Consider the following 22,847-nt stretch of genomic DNA (forward strand, 5'->3'; position numbering starts at 1 on the left):
TTATCTCTATATAATGACTAGTATGGCCCAGTAAATTGCTAAATACGATCTGCGCAATGTGATGTATTTTTGTAATCTTAGTACGGTCTACGAACCGATAAAATATTTTGTAATTTTATTTTATTTTATTTAAGTAGTAGATAGAATAGAGTAGAATTACAGGTTGCAGTTATTCCAAGAAGCCCATGAAATGAAGGCCCAAAGGAGCAAGGTGGATGCGATCCATCATGATTCAAGTGGGAGCATTTACTTTATTAGTTTTCTTAGGATTAGGGGCCATGCTATGTCTTTTTTTATTGCATTAGTTGATTATGCATGTTTAGGTTTATTTATGTTGCTTGATGATGCGCTAGAGTTCACTATTTAATCACAACATAATAAATCTAGATCCCAGTAATGTTGATGCAGCTTTTCCAATTAAAAACCCGACGAAAACTTTGATCGTTTATGATGGGTCGGCCCTCAGCAGAGCATCATAATATATCTTGGGGAAGTGGGGGTAGGACCGCATATCTACACTTTTAATTGGTTATATTCAACAAGGTTACCTAAAGCGTTTAGAACCTTGAAGCTAAGAGTAATAATTAAACATGCGATGGTTAATTATTCAACCAAGAATTACAAGAGTTGTAATCAGTAAAGAGTTTACTCACCTTGAAAATTTAATGGTTGATTGGAAAGCCTCACTCTGGTTAATTATTGCACAAATAAAGGATCTTGGAATCATTTAATTCAATAGGGATAAATTTAAAATTGAATGAAATGCTTTAAAGTTACCAATTAATTCGCTTTTGGTACTTTAAATTTATTAAACATAATTGAATTTTGCGTTTACTTATAAGTAACATGTCGTTTAATATTATATATAATCTCCTTGATTGAAAATAATGTTGATAAACGTTCTCAAAAGGTTTAAAAGATAATCCATAAACCCATATTCCAATTTTGCTAAGATTGTTCTAAAAGGCAAGTTTTAGAAATTCATGTCACATGTCTAAGGTTGGTTTTATTCAAAATGTTTGAGTAAAATACCAAGACATCTTCATTTTGAAAAATATTTCAAGGGATATAATGAGATGAGAGGTACAATCCCTCAAAAGACAAGTGTACAAGTCCAATAAAATCTCTTATCTTCAATATGATTGAATATAAGAAAGTGATTGGAAATCTCTATGATCAAAAGTTGATCAAATAAAAGTATTCTTCATCTATTTTATATAGAGTTTAATACTTGATTAAACTCAAATATAAATAATGATAGAATAGACTTAGCAGAATCATGAATAGTGCTTAAAGTATTTGAGCAAAGTATCATTTTGAACCTAAGAGAAATGTTCTAAGTGGCTCAAAGGGAAAGGTTTAGGAATATATGAGGATTGCATTAATATGTTATAGGCCAAGAAATGCAAACAAGTTGCTACTTCTCAAACCTAGAACTACTTACATGCTAAAAGTTGTTCTGAACAACAAATGTTTCAAATTAAATGGACCAATTCCAATTGATTAGATACTACCTCATATAATTGGAAGGTAAAAGAATGGAAATGTTCCAATTTAAGAATTATATTATAGAAATTGATTTAGCATATTGCTACTTCTTGGACATATCATGTCTTGTTTAGATCACTCATTGCACAATGTGATTGAATTAAAGGAAGAAGTTATAGCTAAAGGAGGAATAAATCTACAAGTTTAGAAACAAATGTTGCTACTTCACAAGTAGAATCTACAAGTCTGGAAGCACAAGTTGCAACTTTACAAGTAGAACCAGTATTTCACCACTAATGATTGGCTAGAATTAAATAAATGTTATTCATTCTTGCCATTATCAAAACACCATTCAATGTTAGTAATGACTAAGCATCGAAGATTCTAAAAAGTGGAATAAATGTTATTCAATGCTTCTTTGAGTCATAATGTCTTTTGAATTGCTAAATTTTATTTCCGGGCGAAAAAAAGGTCAAAAAATTCCAAAACTGAAGGCTATAATCCATGCTTTTTGAGGTACTTTGAGGTTACGGGGCCCGGTGGCGACAAGTCTTGAGACCCTAGGGGATACTTCTTAGGGTCATATAATGACATTTCGAACCATATATGACCCTTATATGTTGCCATAAATATCCGTGGTAGGATTCATGTCACGATATCGATGCAAATTTGGAACGGATAAATTGAATGTTTAAAGGCATATTGGATGGTTCCACCCACTCAATTAGACTCCCGGCGGGTATAAGGAACCATGGTAAACATCTCGGAAATTTTTATTTCCGGGCGAAAAAGGTCAAAAAATTCCAAAATTGAAGGTTATAATCCATGCTTTTTGAGGAATTTTAAGGTTACGGGGCCCGGTGGCGAAAAGTCTTGATACCCTAGGGGATACATCTTAGGGTCATATAATGACGTTCGGAACCATATATGACCCTTATATGTTGTCATAAATGTCCAAGGTAGGTTTGAGGTCACGATATCGGATCGGTGCAAGTTTGGAACGGGTAAATTGACTTTTTAAAGGCATATTGGATGGTTCAACCCACTCAATTGGACTCCCGGAGGGTATTAGGAACCATGGTAAACATCTCGGCAAATTTTATTTCCGGGCGAAAAAAGGTCAAAAAATTCCAAAATTTAAGGCTATAATCTACGCTTTTTGAGGTATTCTGAGGTTACGGGGCTGGGTGGCGAAAAGTCTTGAGACCCTAGGGGATACATCTTAGGGTCATATAATGACGTTTGGAACCATATATGACCCTTATATGTTGCAATAAATATCAGTGGTAGGCTTTAGGTCACGATATCGGTGCAAGTTTGGAACGAGTAAATTGACTGTTTAAAGGCATATTGGATGGTATCACCCACTCAATTGGACTCCCGGAGGGTATTAGGAACCATGGTAAACATCTCGGCAAATTTTATTTCCGGGCGAAAAAAGATCAAAAAATTCCAAAATTGAAGGCTATATTCTACACTTTTTGAGGAATTTTGAGGTTACGGGGCCCGGTGGCGAAAAGTGTTGAGACCCTAGGCGATACATCTTAGGGTCATATAATGACGTTTGGAACCATATATGACCCTTATATGTTGCCATTAATGTCCATGGTAGGCTTGAGGTCACGATATCGGTGAAAGTTTGGAACGGGTAAATTGACTGTTTAAAGGCATATTGGATGGTTCTATCCACTCAATTGGACTCCTGGAGGGTATTAGGAACCATGGTAATTATCTCGGAAATTTTTATTTCCGGGCGAAAAAAGGTCAAAAAATTCCAAAATTGAAAGCTATAATCCACGCTTTTTGAGGAATTTTGAGGTTACGGGGCCCTGTGTCGAAAAGTCTTGAGACCCTAGGGGATACATCTTAGGGTCATGTAATGACGTTTGGAACCATATATGACCCTTATATGTTGCCATAGATGTCAGTGGTAGGCTTGAGGTCACGATATTGACGTAGGGAAAACTAGGTCGTTGGGCTAATTCTCCCTAAGCCAAACAAAATTACTAGGTCGTTGGGCTAATTCTCCCTAAGCCAAACAAAATTTATAAACACTCAACAAACCTAAATACAAGCATAGAGGTAAGTCAAGGGTCGAACCCAAAGGAACGGTAATGTTTAAGTGCTTCCAATGATATGCCTAAGCTAGGTCGAAGACAAGGGGTAAAAGATGACTCTAACAACTACTAAAACGAGGAAACCAAACAAATAAAAACAGCTAGGGATTAAGATCTGCAAATGATGGCAATGAACATAGCAAATTGGAATGGAAAGTCGACTAAGTCAAGCAATGTGAGGTAAGATCAAACATGCAACCAAAAGAGCATATCAAGCTATTCTCCTAGAGGTTTAACTAGAGTCAACTACGATAAACTCTAGCTAGGAAACATCACAAGACACCTCAATCGTGTAAATTGCAAGCCACAAATCAATGGTCCGTATCAATGTGAACTTACAATGCAATCTAGTGCAATAATCAAAGTTAGCTAATCTTTGATTAATCACACACATGCTCATGATCAATCAACCAAGTATAATCACATCATCAACTCCATCAATTATCCCCAATTTACATCAATTCATTACATCATTAGCTTCACCAAATCCCTAACCAAACAACCACTCAAACATGATCATCAATTCAACCAACAACTAAAGAGATCAACAATCAACAATCAAAGAATCAACAATCTAAGAAGAACAATTACACTAATCAAAGATCAATCATCAATTCATCAAAATCCAAACAAAATCAAACAATCAAAACAATGAATATTAAACCAAGCAATAAATGAGATAGAGTTTAGGAATGCTCTTTGATAATAGAGTAGATCTCAAATACAATTGTCACATTTGATTCTTCAATCTCTCAATCACCATTGAAATTCCTCACTTTCTCTCTTTAAAATTACTCCTAAAATTAACCCTAAAAACTAGAGAGAGAAGCTCTCAACTAAGCTAGAAAATGATATAAAAATCTAAGCTAATTCAAATTCTACTTGTTTCTCTCTCTACCCAAAAATGGGTATTTATAAAATACAAGGATTAGAGAAAATAAAAGGGAAAAAAAATAAATGAAAAAGGAAAAGAAAAGAAAAGAAAGTAAAATAAATAAGAAATTAAAAGGAAAAGTAAAAGAAAAGCTAGAATAAAAAGAAATCAAAAATAAAAGAAATAAAAAGGAAACGGGAAGCTGCTTCATCAAATGGGGAAATAATCCCTTGTTTCTCACGGTCCATCATCATCAGCATGCAACTCATCATCATTCATCATCATCGAATCACACACCATCACAGCCGTTCATCATCTCCGATTAACGGTCCAAGTAATACCCAGCTGGGTGCGGCCGCACTCGTTGATTGTGCGCCCGCACCTGCTGAGGTTCGAGGCTGCTCTGCTGGAGGTTGCTCGAAAGGAGGCGCAATTGGTGGCGCAATTAAGGGCAGCAGTGGCTGCTTGTGGTGGCACAAATGAAGTGCGATTGGGCTGCGATTGCTGCTGAATTGCTGGTGGAAATGGTGGTGCGATGGTGGCGGATTAAAGGGGCAGCAGGTGGTTAAATGGTGGCGATTGTTGTTGCTGGAGCTTGCTGCTGCTGCTGGAGGTGCGGAGCAGGGGAAGATATGCTTGGAGTTATTGTTTCTGTTTGTGAAGCAGGGGAAATAAGGGAGTGCGGGAATAGTGCAGGAACAGGGGAGATGAGGGAGGAGTTCCTGGTTGTTTTAATCACCATCACCATCATCACCATGATGGTGATGAAGGTTCAACTATGCAGTAGCTAGCACCAAATTGGACTTGGAAAAAACACCTACAAAGTACACATAAAACCGAGAAATAAAATAAAGTGAAATAAAACTAAAACCGACAAATAAAAGTAAAAGAAATAAAATGAAAATGAAAATAATAAAAGAAGGAAAATATATAAAATGAAAATAAAATAAAGTAAAGAAAATGAAATGAAAATAAAATCAAATAAACTAATATAAAATAAAACTAAATCTATAAAATCTAAAATGAAGAGAAAACAACTAAAATAACGAAAATAAAAGAATAAAGGAGAAAATACTAGAAAACCATAGAAAGGTAGAAAAGAGAGAGAAAGCATAAAACTAAACATTTATTGAGCTAGAAAGCTATAAAAGAGGATTAAAAGGACCTAAATGTTCATCTAATGTGTGCCATTTATGACACACATCAAATACCCCCAAGCTTACCTTTTGCTCGTCCTCGAGCAAAATGTAGTGCGATTGGGCTGCGATTGCTGCTTAATTGCTGGTAGAAATGGTGGTGCGATGGTGGCGGATTAAAGGGGCAGCAGGTGGTTAACTGGTGGCGATTGTTGTTGCTGGAGCTTGCTGCTGCTGCTGGAGGTGCGGAGCAGGGGAAGCTATGCTTGGAGTTATTGTTGCTGTTTGTGAAGCAGGGGAAATAAGGGAGTGCGGGAATAGTGCGGGAACAGGGGAGATGAGGGAGGAGTTCCTGGTTGTTTTAATCACCATCACCATCATCACCATGCAGTAGCTAGCACCAAATTGGACTTGGAACAAACACCTACAAAGCACACATAAAACCGAGAAATAAAATAAAGTGAAATAAAACTAAAACCGACAAATAAAAGTAAAAGAAATAAAATGAAAATGAAAATAATAAAAGAAGGAAAATATAATAAAATGAAAATAAAGTAAAGTAAAGAAAATGAAATGAAAACATAATCAAATAAACTAAAATAGAATAAAACTAAATCTATAAAATCTAAAATAAAGAGAAAACAACTAAAATAACAAAAATAAACGAAATAAAGGAGAAAATACTAGAAAACCATAGAAAGGTAGAAAAGAGAGAGAAAGCATAAAACTGAACATTTATTGAGCAAGAAAGCTATGACACACATCAAATATCGGTGCAAGTTTGGAACGGGTAAATTGACTGTTTAAAGGCATATTGGATGGTTCCACCCACTCAATTGGACACCCGGAGGATATTAGGAACCATGGTAAACATCACGGCAATTTTTATTTCCGGGCGAAAAAAGATCAAAAAATTCCAAAATTGAAGGCTTTAATCAACGCTTTTTGAGAAATTTTGAGGTTACGAGGCCCGGTAGCGAAAAGTCTTGAGACCCTAGGTGATAAATCTTAGGGTCATATAATGACGTTTGGTACCATATATGACCATTATATGTTGCCATAAATGTCCGTGGTAGGCTTGAGGTCACGATATTGGTGCAAGTTTGGAACGGGTAAATTGATTGTTTAAAGGCATATTGGATGGTTCCACCCTCTCAATTGGACTTCCGGAAGGTATTAGGAACCATGGTAAACATCTCGGTAATTTTTATTTCCGGGCGAAAAAAGGTCAAAAAATTCCAAAATTGAATATCCACGCTTGTTAAGGAATTTTAAGGTTACGGGGCCTGGTGGCGAAAAGTCTTGAGACGCTAGGGGATTCATCTTAATGTCATATAATGACGTTTGAAACCACATATGACCCTTATATGTTGCCATAAATGTCCGTGGTAGGCTCGAGGTCACGATATCGTTGCAAGTTTGGAACGGGTAAATTGACTGTTTAAAGGCATATTGGATGGTTCCACCCACTCAATTGGAATTCCGGAGGATATTAGGAACCATGGTAAACATCTCGGCAACTTTTATTTCCGGGCGAAAAAAGGTCAAAAAATTCCAAAATTCAAGGCTATAATCCACGCTTTTTGAGGAATTTTGAGGTTACGGGGCCCGGTGGCGAAAAGTCTTGAGACCCTAGGGGATTCATCTTAGGGTCATATAATGACGTTTGGAACCATTTATGATCCTTATATGTTGCCATAAATGTCCGTGGTAGGCTCGAGGTCACGATATCGTTGTAAGTTTGGAACGGGTAAATTGACTGTTTAAAGGCATATTGGATGGTTCCACCCACTCAATTGGACTTCTGGAGGATATAAGGAACCTTGGTAAATATCTCGGCAACTTTTATTTCCGGGCGAAAAAAAGTCAAAAAATTCCTAAATAGAAGGCTATAATCCACGCTTTTTGAGGAATTTTGAGGTTACGGGGCCCGGTGGCGAAAAGTCTTGAGACCCTAGGGGATACATCTTAGGGTCATATAATGACGTTTGGAACCATATATGACCCTTATATTTTGTCACCAATGTTCGTGGTAGGCTTGAGGTCACGATATCGGTGCAAGTTTGGAACGGGTAAATTGACTGTTTAAAGGCATATTGGATGAGTCCACCCACTCAATTGGACTTCCGGAGGGTATTAGAAACCATGGTAAACATCTCGGCAATTTTTATTTCCAGGCGAAAAAAGGTCAAAAAAATTCAAAATTGAAGGCTATAATCCACGATTTTTGAGGAATTTTGAGGTTACGAAACTCGATGGCGAAAAGTCTTGAGACCTTAGGAGATACATCTTAGGGTCATATAATGACGTTTGGAACCATATATGACCCTTATATGTTGCAATAAATTTCCGTGGTAGGCTTCGTGTCACGATATCGGTGCATGTTTGGAACTGGTAAATTGACTGTTTAAAGGCATATTGGATGGTTCCACCCACTCAATTAGACTCTCGAAAGGTATTAGGAACCATGGTAAACATCTTATGACATATAAGGGTCATGTTGGAATATTTCCAATAATAATGTTATGTGTGAGAGGTTATCCCACATGGAAAAAGTAAGAAGGGAATGTATTGTTTATATTGTAAACAATTAGATATGAGTTATGAAATGGGCTAAGTGGTGTTTTTGGACATGTGGGCTAAGTGGCTTATATATATTTATAATCAAAGACTTAGCACTTAGCACTTGGCCACTTGACACGGACACGTGAATTAAAGCCTAAAACGATAATTATTTTTTGTCAGTTTATTTTAACTCTGATTATTTAATTATATATTATTTAATATTTAATTAAATGAAAATTGAACAGTTACAATTATAATAACTGTTCATTCTTATCTTTTCGTTAACTGCCAATTTTGATCTATTTCAGATCATTACTGGATGAATTCACGTTCATTAGTTTTTCTCCCCTTTTCTCTGTTTTTCCTCAAAAAGTCCAGGGTCTCAAGATCGTTAGTACTAAACGCTCTTGAGTGTTCAATCTTTGTATCCCAAAAACGTGTTCATCATAGCCTTGTTAGTACGGTGGGGCGAATAACGTTTTTAGGAAAGTGTTCTTCGTACACGCCTAGATCCATTGTATATTTTGTTGTTCCAATCTATTTTTCCACCAACAATCTAAAAACGTTATTTCTGAAATATGGCATCAACAATGAAAGACATGGCTACGAACTTTGTCAAACTTGACAGATTCGATGGAGGCAATTTTAGGCGCTGGCAGAAGAAGGTTCACTTCCTGTTGACAACCCTCAATGTGGCGTATGTTCTGACTCAGGAAGTACCACAACAGGTTGAGAACGAAACCATGGCTCAGAGTCGTGCAAGGCTGAAGCATGAAAACGACAATTACATCTGTCACGGCCACATACTCAATGCCATGGAGGATACTCTATTCGACACTTATCTTCATGTTACTAGTGCAAATGAATTATGGGAGATGTTAGAGTCCAGATACATGAAAGAAGATGCTACAAGTAAGAAATTTATTGTTTCCCAATTTAATTCCTACATGATGAAAGACAATAGGTCAGTTATGGAGCAATTCCATGAAATTGAACGAATTATTGGTCACTTTAAACAGCATAATATGAATATGGATGAATCTATTGTTGTTTCAAGTATTGTTGATAAATTACCCCCCTCTTGGAAGGATTTCAAGCATAGTTTAAAACATAAGAAAGAAGATATTTCTCTTGAAGAACTTGCTAACAATCTTCGTGTTGAAGAGGAATTTCGTAAACAGGAAGGCACTAAGGAATAACATGTTTCTAGTGTTAATGTTGTAGAAACTGGAGAATCCAGTAAGGCACAAAGCAAGAAGAGAAAGGGCAAACCGAACAAGCAAAATCAGAAAAATCAGAAAAATATGAACAAGAAACAATGCTGGAATTGTGGCAGCCCTGATCACTTCAAGAAAGACTGTCCGAAAAAAGAAAAACAAAGGGAACAAGATGAATTCGGGAGGGCAGAACACGAGTGGGCAGAAAAATTCTGAAAAACAGGATGTTTTTGTTGCTGTAATTTCGGAAGTCAATATGATTCAAGATGACAATTCTTGGTGGATTGATTCCGGTGCAACAAAGCATGTGTGCAAGGATAAGTCGCTGTTTGCTTCTTATGTTCCTATGGAAGAAGGAACGGTCCTATACATGGGAAATTCGTCCACCACCCAAGTCCTTGGAAAGGGCAGCGTTGCGATTGAATTTACTTCTGGAAAAGTTCTACTTTGAATGATGTTTATCATGTTCCTGAAATTAGGAAGAATCTTGTATCGGGTAGTCTTTTGAACCGTTATGGTTTTAAGCTAGTGTTTGAATCTGATACTTTTGTAATCTCTAAGGGTGGGGTGTTTGTAGGAAAAGGCTATCTTCATGATGGCATGTTTAAGCTGAACATTATTAATAAAGTTGTTGTTAATTCTGCTTATTTGCTTGACTCTTTTTCATTATGGCATCATCGTTTAGGACATGTACATTTTAAACGTATGAATGATATGGCTAATCCGAACTTAATTCCTTATGTTGGCAAATGTAATGAAAAGTGTAAAACTTGTATGGTTACTAAAATTACGAGGCAGTCTTTTCCTTCCATTCAAAGAGAATCAAATTTGCTTGATCTTGTACATAGTGATTTATGTGAAATGAATGGAGTTATTACTAACGGTGGGAAAAGATATTTCGTGACCTTTATAGATGACCATTCTCGTTTTTGTTATGTTTATTTGCTGCATAGTAAGGATGAGGCACTTGACAAATTTAAGATTTACAAACCTGAAGTAGAACTGCATTGTGAATCTTTTATTAAGTGCTTAAGATCAGATAGGGGAGGAGAATATTATAACCCCTCATATTTCCAATCAACTGGAATTGTTCATGAACTTACGGCACCCTACACACCACAACAAAATGGTGTGGCCGAAAGGAAAAACAGGGTTCTAACTGAAATGGTTAATGCAATGTTGTCTATTTCAGGATTAGAACAAGGTTTTTGGGGTGAAGCAGTCCTAACTGCTTGTCACATTTTAAATCGGGTTCCAAATAAGAGAAATAAGAAAACTCCTTATGAACTTTGGAATAAAAGAAGACCTAACTTGACATACTTGAAAGTATGGGGGTGTAGAGCAATTGTTAGAGTTCCTGAACCTAAAAGAAAGAAACTAGGTGAAAGAGGAATTGAGTGTATTTTCATTGGTTAAGCTATGCATAGTAAGGCATATAGATTTGTAGTAATTGAGCCAAATAGTTTTATTTCGGTTAATACTGTTATTGAATCTAGAGATGCTGTATTTGATGAAAATAGGTTCACTTCAATTCCTAGACCTAAGGACTTAGTTGTTAACACCCCGTTGGAACAAGCTAGTGAAGCTCCACAAGAAGTTAGGCAAAGTAAAAGGATTAGAAAGGCAAAAGATTTTGGACCAGATTTTGTAACCTTTCTAGTGGAAGGATCAAGAGAAACAATTTGTGATTATGTTCCTTTATGTCTAAACATAGAGGATGATCCTTTGACTTTCAGTGAGGCTATGAAGTCTCCTGATGCAGCTTTTTGGAAAGAAGCGGTAAATGACGAAATGGAATCGATCATGGGTAATAAAACCTGGAAATTGGTGGATCTTCCACCAGCTTGCAAACCAATTGGTTGCAAGTGGATTTTCAAAAGAAAAAGAAAAGTCGATGGTACAATCGAAAAATTCAAAGCACGATTGGTAGTGCAAGGTTTTACACAAAAAGAAGGGATTGACTACTTTGATACCTATGCTCCCGTAGCTAGGACAAGTACAATTAGAATGCTTCTTGCTTTAGCTTCTATCCATGGTTTGGTAATTCACCAAATGGATGTAAAAACTGCTTTTCTAAATGGTGATTTAGAAGAGGAGATTTACATGAAACAACCCGAAGGGTTTGTTGTTCAAGGACAAGAGCACAAGGTCTGCAAGTTAGATAAATCCTTGTATGGACTAAAGCAGGCACCAAAACAGTGGCATCAAAAATTTGATGAAGTTGTTCTTGGATACGGTTTTTCCATTAATGATGCTGATAAATGTGTTTACACAAAGTTTAATGGAAATAAGGGTGTCATCATATGTCTTTATGTTGATGACATGTTGATTTTTGGTACAGATCTTGATGAGGTTGAAAATACCAAAGGATTTCTATCTGAAAATTTTTCCATGAAGGACATGGGAAATGCAGATGTTATTCTTGGAATAAAAATTTAGAGGAATGCTAATGGATTGTGTTTGTCTCAATCTCATTACATTGAAAAGGTGTTAAGGAAGTTTGATAACTTTGATTGCAAACCAGTTTCTACGCCTTTTGATCCGAGTATAAAACTCACAAAGAACAAGGGAACTCCAATATCTCAATTGGAGTATGCAAGAGTAATAGGTTGCCTAATGTATGCTATGACATGTACTAGACCGGATATTGCTTTTGCTGTTGGTAAACTAAGTCAGTTTACAAGCAATCCAAGTGATGCCCATTGGCATGCTGTAAGAAGGGTGCTTAAGTACCTCAAGAAAATAATTAATTTTGGATTATGTTTTTGTGGTTATCCTTCAGTTTTAGAAGGGTATTCGGATGCTAGTTGGATTACTAGTAGTGATGATCATGCTTCCACAAGTGGATGGATTTTTACTCTTGGTGGGGGTGCTATTTCTTTGGGGTCCAAGAAACAAACTTGCTTGGCAGATTCAACTATGGCTGCTGAATTCATAGCTTTAGCTTCTTCGGGCAAAGAAGCGGAATGGCTAAGAAATTTTTTATATGATATGCCATTGTGGTCAAAACCTATGTCACCTATCTCAATTCATTGTGATAGTGAAGCAACATTGGCAAGGGCATATAGTCAAGTCTACAATGGTAAATCAAGGCATATTGGTTTACGTCATAGTTATGTCAAAGGTCTTATTCAAGATGGACTCATAACTGTGGATTTTGTGCGCTCAAGTCAAAATTTGGCCGATCCTTTGACTAAAGGACTTGCTAGAGATTTGGTTAATAAACCAAGTAAAGGGATGGGCCTAAAGTCCATTGTGATCACCAATGATGGAACCTCAACTTAACATTCGTGATTACCCTCGAGTCTTTGATGTGTGTCGTAAATGGCACACATTTGACGAGCATTTAGGTCATTTCTATTCTCTTTTCATAGCTTTCATGCTTAATAAGTGCTTAATTTTATGCTTTGTTGCTTAGTTTTACCTTTCTTCTCTTATTTTGTAGCTTTTGTGCTTTTCGTTGGTTTTCTAGTCTTTTCTTCTTTATTTGCTCTATTTTCGTGGTTGTAGGTATTGGACGAGGTTCGGGTCTTGATTTTGGTGATCCACTATGGTGGAAGAAGCTTTTGGATCAAGTTCATGGAGTTTGGGAAGCTCAAGATGCAAAGAAGTGGAAGTTCCAAGTCTTGGCTCTTTTCTTGTGCTCCCTTCAAAGGAAGTGTGTGCCCTCAATATTAAGCCTTAGCTTCAGCCTACCTTGTCCTCCATCAGCATCATAAATCATGTGTGCACCCCTTGAGCTTAAAGAGTTGAAGATTCGAAGAAACCCAGCTGAGTGCGGCCGCACGCGCAGAATGTGCGGGCGCACACGAGGGATGTGCGGGTGCACATCATGGTTGTGCGGGCGCACATCCCCTGTTGTGTGGCCGCACCAACGTGGGTCTTTTCCGATCGGATTTTGACGATTTTCTCTCTCTTCTTATACCTATTTGAACCCAATTTTTGTAAGAAGTTTTCATAATAGAATTAGATCATATTCTTAGCTTAGTTGAGAGCTTCTCTCTCTAGATTTAGGGGTTAGTTTTAGGAGTAGATTTTAGAGAGAGAAAGTGAAGAATTTCATTGGTGATTGAGAGATTGAAGATCCAATGGTGACAATTGTATTGGAGATCTACTCTATTATCAATGAGCATTTCTAAACTCTATCTCATTTATTGTTTTGTTTAGTATTCATGTTTAGATTGTTGATTTTGATTGGATTTTGATGATTTGATGATTGATGTTTGATTAGAGTAATTATTCTTCTTTAATTGTAGATTCTTTGATTGTAGATTGTTGATTACTTTAGTTGTTTGTTGAATTGATGATGTTGCTAGAGTAGTTGTTTGGTTAGGGATTTGGTGAAGCTTGTATTATGTAATGGATTGATGTAGATTGGGGATTTTGATGGAGTTGATGATGTGATTAAATTGGTTAATTGATTATGTGCATGTGTGTGTTTGATTTAGGCTTGATCACCCTTGTTATTCACACTAGATTGCATTGTAAGTTCACAATGATACGGACCATTGATTTGTGGCTTGCATTTACACGATTGAGGTGTCTTGTGATGTTTCCTAGCTAGAGTTTATCGTAGTTGACGCTAGTTAGACCTCTAGGAGAATAGCTTGATATGCTCTTTTGGTTGCATAATTAATCTTCCCTCATATTGCTTGACTTAGTCAACTTCCTAAACCAATTTGCTTTGTTCATTGCTAATATAAGTGAATCCTAATCCCTAGCATTTTATTTGTTTGATTTCTTTGTCTTAGTAGTTGTCAGTGTCCTCTTTTGCCCTTAGTCTTCGACCTAGCTTAGGCACATAATTGGAAGCACTTAGACATTACCGTTCCTTTGGGTTCGACCCTTGACTTACCTCTATACTTGTATTTAGGTTAGTTGAGTGTTTATAAATTTTGTTTGGCTTAGGAGGATTAGTTCAACGACCTAATTTTCCCACGTCAGTCTTAAGTTCAATGAGTCAAAGTACGTTATTTGTGTGGTTGAAGAGCACTAATCATTGTATTTTCATCCCGAGAATTGTACTGCTTGTATTAGTTCCCATTTGTATTAAAGTAGGTTGAGCATAGCTCTTAATAAACTTCTAATGGAATTTATTTGAATTGTAATATAAGTATTGTAATATTTTATTATTTTATTATAATGTGTGCTTATATATTCAAATATTTTTTATTATAATACTTTAATGGGAGTATTGTGAAGTTTACCTAAGTGAGCGTAAAGTTTGGCCGCTTTAAGGAGTTTTAGGACTTTTAACTCTGAGGCGCTCATGATTGGATACATGACACGTGGCCTTTTAAATGTGTCGGCTCTTTACTAGATTTTAAGGGGAATGAAATCTTGTGTGTGATTTGGATTTAATTAGTCAAAGAGGATCACTGGTTCAAAGCATAGTCTACCATGTCATCCTGACTATTTGAAAACAAATTTACTAAGTAAAGGTTCAATCGTAAGACACCTTTATTTATGCATAAGGTTTCCAGAGTTTCCATTAGTTTTGGAAATGGTGGGGGATTGTTGGAATATTTCCAATAATAATGTTATGTGTGAGAGGTTATCCCACATGGAAAAAGTAAGAAGGGAATGTATTGTTTATATTGTAAACAATTAGATATGAGTTATGAAATGGGCTAAGTGGTGTTTTTGGACATGTGGGCTAAGTGGCTTATATATATTTATAATCAAAGACTTAGCACTTAGCACTTGGCCACTTGACACGGACACGTGAATTAAAGCCTAAAACGATAATTAATTTTTGTCAGTTTATTTTAACTCTGATTATTTAATTATATATTATTTAATATTTAATTAAATGAAAATTGAACAGTTACAATTATAATAACTGTTCATTCTTATCTTTTCGTTAACTGCCAATTTTGATCTATTTCAGATCATTACTGGATGAATTCACGTTCATTAGTTTTTCTCCCCTTTTCTCTGTTTTTCCTCAAAAAGTCCAGGGTCTCAAGATCGTTAGTACTAAACGCTCTTGAGTGTTCAATCTTTGTATCCCAAAAACGTGTTCATCATAGCCTTGTTAGTACGGTGGGGCGAATAACGTTTTTAGGAAAGTGTTCTTCGTACACGCCTAGATCCATTGTATATTTTGTTGTTCCAATCTATTTTTCCACCAACAATCTAAAAACGTTATTTTTTGACCTTTTTTAGCCCGGAAATAAAAATTGCCGAGATGTTTACCATGGTTCCTGATACCCTCTGGGAGTCCAATTGAATGGGTGGAACCATCCAATATGCCTTTAAACAGTCAATTTACCCATTCCAAACTTTCATCGATATCGTCACCTCAAGCCTACCATGGACAATTATGGCAACATATAAGGGTCATACATGGTTCCAATCGTCATTATATGACCCTAAGATATATCCCCTATTGTCTCAAGACTTTTCGCCACCGGGCCCCGTAACCTTAAAATTGCTCAAAAAGAGTGGATTATAGCCTTTATTGGAATTTTTTGGCCTTTTTTCCCCCGGAAATAAAAATTTCCAAGATGTTTACCATGGTTCCTAATATCCGCCGGGAGTCCAATGGAGTGGGTGGAACAATCCAATGCCTTAAAACAGTCAATTTACCCTTATTTGTACAACATATAAGGGTCATATATGGTTCCAAGCGTCATTATATGAACCTAAGATGTGTCCCCTAGGGTTTCAAGACTTTTCGCCACCGGGCCTCGTAACTTCAAAATTCCTCAAAAAGTGTGGATTATAGCCTTTAATTTTGGAATTTTTTGACGTTTTTTTGCCCAGAAATAAAAAATGCCAAGATGTTTACCATGGTTCATATAATATCCTCTGGGAGTCCAATTGATTGGGTGGAACCATCCAATATGCCTTAAAACAATCAATTTACCCATTCCAGATTTGTACTGATTTCGTAAACTGAAGCCTACCACAGCAATTATGTACAACGTATAAGGGTCATATATGGTTCCAAACGTCATTATATGACCCTAAGATGTATCCCCTTTTGTCTTAAGTCTTTTCGGCACCGGGCCCTATTACCTCAAAATTCCTCTAAACGCGTGGATTATAGCCTTCAATTTTAGAATTTTTTGAAATTTTTTCGCCCGGAAATAAAAACTGCCGAGATGTTTACCATGGTTCCTAATACCCTCCGGGAGTCCAATTGACTGGGTGGAACCATCCAATATGCGTTTAAACAGTCAATTTACCCGTGCCAGACTTTAACAAATATCGTGACCTCAAGCCTAACACGGACATTTATGGCAACATATAAGGGTCATTTATGGATCTAAACATCATTATATGACCCTAAGATGTATCCCCGAGGGTCTCAAGACTTTTCGCCACCGGGTCCCGTAACCTCAAAATTCCTCAAAAAGCGTGGAAGATAGCCTTTAATTTTATAATTTTTTGACCATTTTTCACCCTGAAATAAAAATTGTCGAGATGTTAACCATGGTTCCTAATACCCTTTCCTATTCCAATTGAGTAAATGGAACCATCCTATATGCCTTTAAACAGTCAATTTACCCGTTCCAAAATTGCACCGATATCGTGACCTTAAGCCTACCACGGACATTTATGGCAACATATAAGGATCATATATGGTTCCAAAAGTCATTATATGACCCTTAGATGTATCCCCTAGGTTCTTAACACTTTTCGCTACCGGGCCCCGTAACCTCCAAATTCCTCAATAAGCGTGGATTATATCCTTCAATTTTGGAATTTTTTTACCTTTTTTCGCCCGGAAATAAAAATTGCCGAGATGTTTACCATGGTTCCTTATACCCTCCGGGAGTCCAATTGAGTGGGTGGAACCATCCTATATGCCTTTAAACAGTCAATTTACCCGTTCCGAACTTGGACCGATATCTTGACCTCAACCCTACCACGGACATTTATGGCAACATATAAGGGTCATATATAGTTTCAAATGTTATTATATGACCCTAAGATGTATCCTCTAGGGTTTCAAGACTTTACGCTACCGGGCCCCGTAACCTCAAAATTCCTCAAAAAGCGTGGATTAAAGCCTTCAATTTTGGAATTTTTTGACCTTCTTTCGCCCGGAAATAAAATTTGCCGAGATGTTTACCATAGTTCCTACTACCTTCCCGAAATCCAATTGAGTGGTTGGAACCATCTAATATGCCTTTAAAAGTCAATTTACCCGTTCCAAACTTGCACCGATATCGTGACCTCAAGCCTACCACGGACATTTATGGCAACATATAAGGGTCATATATGGTTCCAAACGTTATTATATGACCCTAATATATATCCTCTAGGGTCTCAAGACTTTTCGCCACCGGGCCCCGTAACCTCAAAATACTTTAAAAAGCATGGATTATAGCATTCAAATTTGGAATTTTTAGACCTTTATTCGCCCGGAAATAAAATTTGCCGAGATGTTTCCCATGGTTCTTAATACACTCCGGGATTCCAATTGAGTGGGTGGAACCATCCACTATGCCTTTAAACAGTCAATTTACCCGTTCCAAACTTGCACCGATATCGTGACCTCTAGCCTACCACGGACATTTATGGCAACATATAAGGGTCATATATGGTTCCAAACGTCATTATATGACCCTAAGATGTATCCCCTAGGGTCTCAAGACTCTTCGCCACCGGGCCCCGTAACCTCAAAATTCCTTAAAAAGCGTGGATTAAATCCTTCAATTTTAGAATTTTTTGACTAATTTTCGCCCGGAAATAAAAATTGCCGAGATGTTTACCATGGTTCCTAATACCCTTCGGGAGTCCAATTGAGTGGGTGGAACTATCCAATATGACTTAAAACGGTCAATTTACCCGTTCCAAATTTGCACCGATTTCATAAACTAAGCCTATCACGGCTATTTTGTACAACATAGAAGGGTCATATATGGTTCCAAACCTCATTATATGACCATAACATGTATCCCCTAAGGTCTCTAGACTTTTCGCCACCGAGCCCTGTAACCTCAAAATTCGTCAAAAAGCGTGGATAGCCTTCTATTTTGGAATTTTTTTACCATTTTTCCCCCGGAAATAAAACATGCCGAGATGCTTACCATGGACCCTAATACACCATGGGAGTCTATTAGGGTGGGTCCTACCATCAAATATGCCTTTAAACAATCAATTTACCCGTTCCATATTTGCACCGATTTCGTACTAACACGGCTATTTTGTACAACATATAAGGGTCATATATGGTTCCAAACGTCATAATATGACCCTAAGATGTATCCCCTAGGGTCTCAAGACTTTTCGCCACCGGGTCCCGTAACCTCAAAATTCCTCAAAAAGTCAATTTTGGAAGTTTTTAACCTTTTTTCGCCCGGAAATAAAAATTGCCGAGATGTTTACCATGGTTCCTAATACCCTGCGGGAGTCCAATTGAGTGGGTGGAACTATCCAATATGCCTTAAAACGGTCAATTTACCTGTTCCAAATTTGCACCGATTTTGTAAACTAAGCCTTTTACGGCTATTTTGTACAACATATAAGGGTCATATATGGTTCCAAACCTCATTATTTGACCCTAATATGTATCTTCTAAGGTCTCAAGACTTTTCTCCACCGAGCCCCGTGACATCAAAATTCGTCAAAAAACATGGATTATATCCTTCAATTTTGGAATTTTTGAACCTTATTTCGGCCGGATATAAAAAAATGCCGAGATGGTTACCATGGACCCTAATACACCCTAGGAGTCTATTTGGGTGGGTCCAACCATCTAATATGCCTTTAAAAAGTCAATTTACCCGTTCCAAACTTGCATCGATATCGTGACCTCAAGCCTACTACGGACATTTATGGCAACATTTAATGGTCATATTGAAGGAGTTATGTCTTCAATAAGTGCAATTACTAGATATATCAAGGATCACTATTATGGAGATAATAAGTTCATTCTATAGGGTCGTCAATATCTGGTGCTAGATATGATAATTGATCTTTGGGTTAGTTAAATATCCCAAAGCCTTATAGAATGGATTCTATGAGGTCACACAACAAGGGTATTGGGTTAAATAACTAAGAGGCCCATTAATGGGCCTCATGAGATTATGACATACCATGTAGAGTGTTTGGCTAGAGTAGTGTGTTTAGGATAAGGGTTTTGGGCTTTTGACATGGGCTTTTATTTAGAGATGAGATCTATAAATAAGATCCATGCCTAGGGTTTGCAGTAAGCAGTCATATTTCACACACTGTGAATTTTGACATCAAGGCAACCAATCCCAAAATCCCTAAACACTCTCCTCACTCACGACCCTCTTCTCTCCCTTTCACGTCCGTACGTGGGACGCCCCTCATGGTGGCTCGTGGTGTTCGTCATGGTAGTTTGTGGTTAGCTCGTGTCTCTCATCTCCGTTAAAGGTTTATTGAAGTGTTCAATCAGGACTAACTACCATTAGTGGAGGTTTAACTTGTGCCCGTGGACCAAGTAGAGGAATCACGCTTGGGGTTCTTTATCTTCCTTTTTTCTTGCTCGATCGGACGTGGAATCACGCTTTAAAGGTACAATTATTTGTTCTTTATGTGTTACGCATTAGATCCTTGGAATAGGTACTGTATGAATATGATTCATGTTTATTTCCGCTGTGTAGTACCTATAAACTCCTACAGTGGTATCAGTTAGCCTATTGCATTTACGCATATTGCTAATGATTCTTTGATAGTCCACAATTTTAATTCAATTAGGAGGAAGAATTATTTAATTATGGGTCAATTATTATATTAAATGTGATTTAACTCTTGTAATTGATTAAATGTGATTTAATAATGCTCAAAATAGCCATGAAGAGATCCGATTTTGCCCTATTATGCTCGAATATTTCGACCCCCCCAAACCCTAATTTTTCGAAACCCTAACCCTAAATTATGGATTTTGTGTTTTGGTTTTGATTTAATTCGTTTACTATGTAATTAATGATTTTAATCTATTTGCTTTCATGATAAATTACGAATTTTTCATGATCAAATTATTTAATTTAAGAGTTAAATTAAATTGGGGATTAAAATTCATGAAGAACCCTAATTTTGAGATTGAATATGATTTAATTTTGAAATTAAAAGGACCACATTAAGTTAATTAAATTTTAACAAAAATGTTTTGTTTTAATTAAAATCATCAAAAAAAAAGGAAGACTTTCAGCAGCAGCAACTGCGGCTGGGTGGCGCTACCACAGCGGTTGCCGCTGCTGGTGGTCCGGAGGGAGGCGGGTTGGGGCAACAGCTCGGGTCAAGGAAGTGCTGCAACAGCAGCACCGTGCAGCAGTTGCGCGGCGCCACTGTTGCTGCTGTGCGTCGCTGCCTATAGCAGCGTACACCTCGCGGTGTACGGCCACCGTGGCTAGCTTCGGCTGGCTACACCACGGTGGCTGGCGCATATTTTCAAAAAAAAAATAAAACAGTTTTTGAAAATATTTCAAGATAATTACATAATTATTTTGGGATAAAAATCAGTTTTATTTTGGATAAGTTCAAATATTTTGAAAATATGATCTTTTATTGGAAATTTTAGAAAATAACACCAGGAAAAAACCCATATTTTGATTATAACACCACAAAATTTAAAAGTTTGATTATAACACCACCAAAAAATCAAAAAAATTGATTTCACCACCACTTACTAACGTCATCCAAAAAAACCGCTAGTAGGTCCCACTTAGTATACGTGTCAAGTATATACTGGATAAAAATAATAAAAAACAAAAAAAAAAGAAAAATCCTAACCCAGCCACCGCACTCATCACCGGCGCCATTCCACTTACCCCCACCGCCGCTACTAGTTCCCCCAGCTGACCACCCTCGACCGACCACCCTTGATCGACCACCTGAACGAGCACCACCCTGACCCTTAAACACCGTACCTAGCTCAGCCCAGCCCCGATTCAATTTGATTTCTTGAAACGGGTTAGGGTTCAGGTGAGGGAGGTTTTTGGGTAATGTGGGTTGGGATTTCGATTTTTGAAGAAAGCTCTAGGTAAGGAAGAAGATTTCGGCGACGATGGTGGTGATGTAGCCGAGGTAGTTGTTGGCGGCGTGATGTAGGAGTTCGGCGGCGTGGGGTGGTTTTCGGGTTTAAACGTTTGGCGGTATGAGTTCAGCGGCGTGAGTGGTTTTCAGGGAGGGGGAAAGTGATATTCGGCGCCGTGGAGTGGTTTTGGTTGGGGAGATGGGTGTCGCCGGTTTTGGTTGGAAAGATGGGTGTCGGCGGCGGCCTGGGTTATAGTGTCGGCGGCTGAAGCAAGGTGGCGCTGGTGGTGGGGCTAGCTGGTTTAAGGGATTTTTTTTTCTTTTTATTATTTCATCTTTTTTAAACTTACAGGCTATTGACACATGTCAATTATGGCCCCACTAACGGATTCCATCCAAGAATCCGTTAAGTGGTGGTTAAATCAAATTTTGGTGTTTTCTTGTGGTGTTATAATAAAAATTTATTTTTTTGTGGTGTTATAAACAAAATTTGTGTTTTTTTGGGGTGTTATTTTCTAAAATTTCCTCTTTTATTTTAAAAGATAAAATTGGTTTTATTTGGATAAAATATTTTATTTTCGGATAAAATCAAATATTCAAAAGTTGTTATATTTGATGTTATCCATATTTAAGTTGTTAAATTAGTAATTATCCATAATTATAGTGGTTAATTTTGGATAAGATTTGTTAGGATATTTTGAGCATATTCCAAAAGGATAATAATTGATTTAAATAATGTGATTATCCCATAACTATTTTTTGATATAATTGATTTAAAATATTGTGATTGGCTAGTAATTAGGATAGAATTTCCTAACTTTGTTAGGATAATCTTTGAGGATAAATATGATTTATCTTTTAAGATTAAAATAAGATTTGAATCTATATCATGACTAATTTAGAATATATGATATTTTATTGATGATCATGAATAATATATGATATTATCCAATAACAATAATTAAATATGAGATATTTAGGTGCTATGTTTCCTTAATTGTGAACATTCAATGTTGTAGTTTAGGAAAGCATGATGAGTGATTTATTATGTGGCAATTTTATAATATATGATGTTGTTTTATTGCTATATAATGACTAGTATGGCGCAGTAAATTGCTAAATACGATCTGTGCATCGTGATGTATTTTTGTAATCTTAGTACAGTCTACGAACCGATAAAATATTTTGTAATTTTATTTTATTTTATTTAAGTAGTAGATAGAATAGAGTAGAATTACATGTTGCAGTTATTCCAAGAAGCCCATGAAGTGAAGGCCCAAAGGAGCAAGGTGGATGCGATCCATGATGATTCAAGTGGGAGCATTTACTTTATTAGTTTTCTTAGGATTAGGGGCAATGCTATGTCTCTTTTTATTGCATTAGTTGATTATGCATGTTTAGGTTTATTTATGTTGCTTAATGATGCGCTAGAGTTCACTATTTAATCATAACATAATAAATCTAGATCCCAGTAATATTGATGTAGCTTTTC

General features: G+C 36.8%; 1 protein-coding gene across 1 annotated transcript; it reads left to right on the forward strand.

The window, feature by feature from the left end:
• Positions 1-8,758: 8,758 nt before the first annotated feature.
• On the forward strand, positions 8,759-9,379 carry LOC145619710 (uncharacterized). Its single transcript, XM_081674413.1, has one exon. The coding sequence runs from the start codon at positions 8,759-8,761 to the stop codon at positions 9,377-9,379; it is 621 nt and encodes a 206-aa protein (XP_081530539.1).
• Positions 9,380-22,847: the final 13,468 nt, after the last annotated feature.

This window comes from Chenopodium album, chromosome 27, assembly GCF_948465745.1.
Source record: "Chenopodium album chromosome 27, dcCheAlbu1.1, whole genome shotgun sequence".
Taxonomy (NCBI): domain Eukaryota; kingdom Viridiplantae; phylum Streptophyta; class Magnoliopsida; order Caryophyllales; family Amaranthaceae; genus Chenopodium; species Chenopodium album.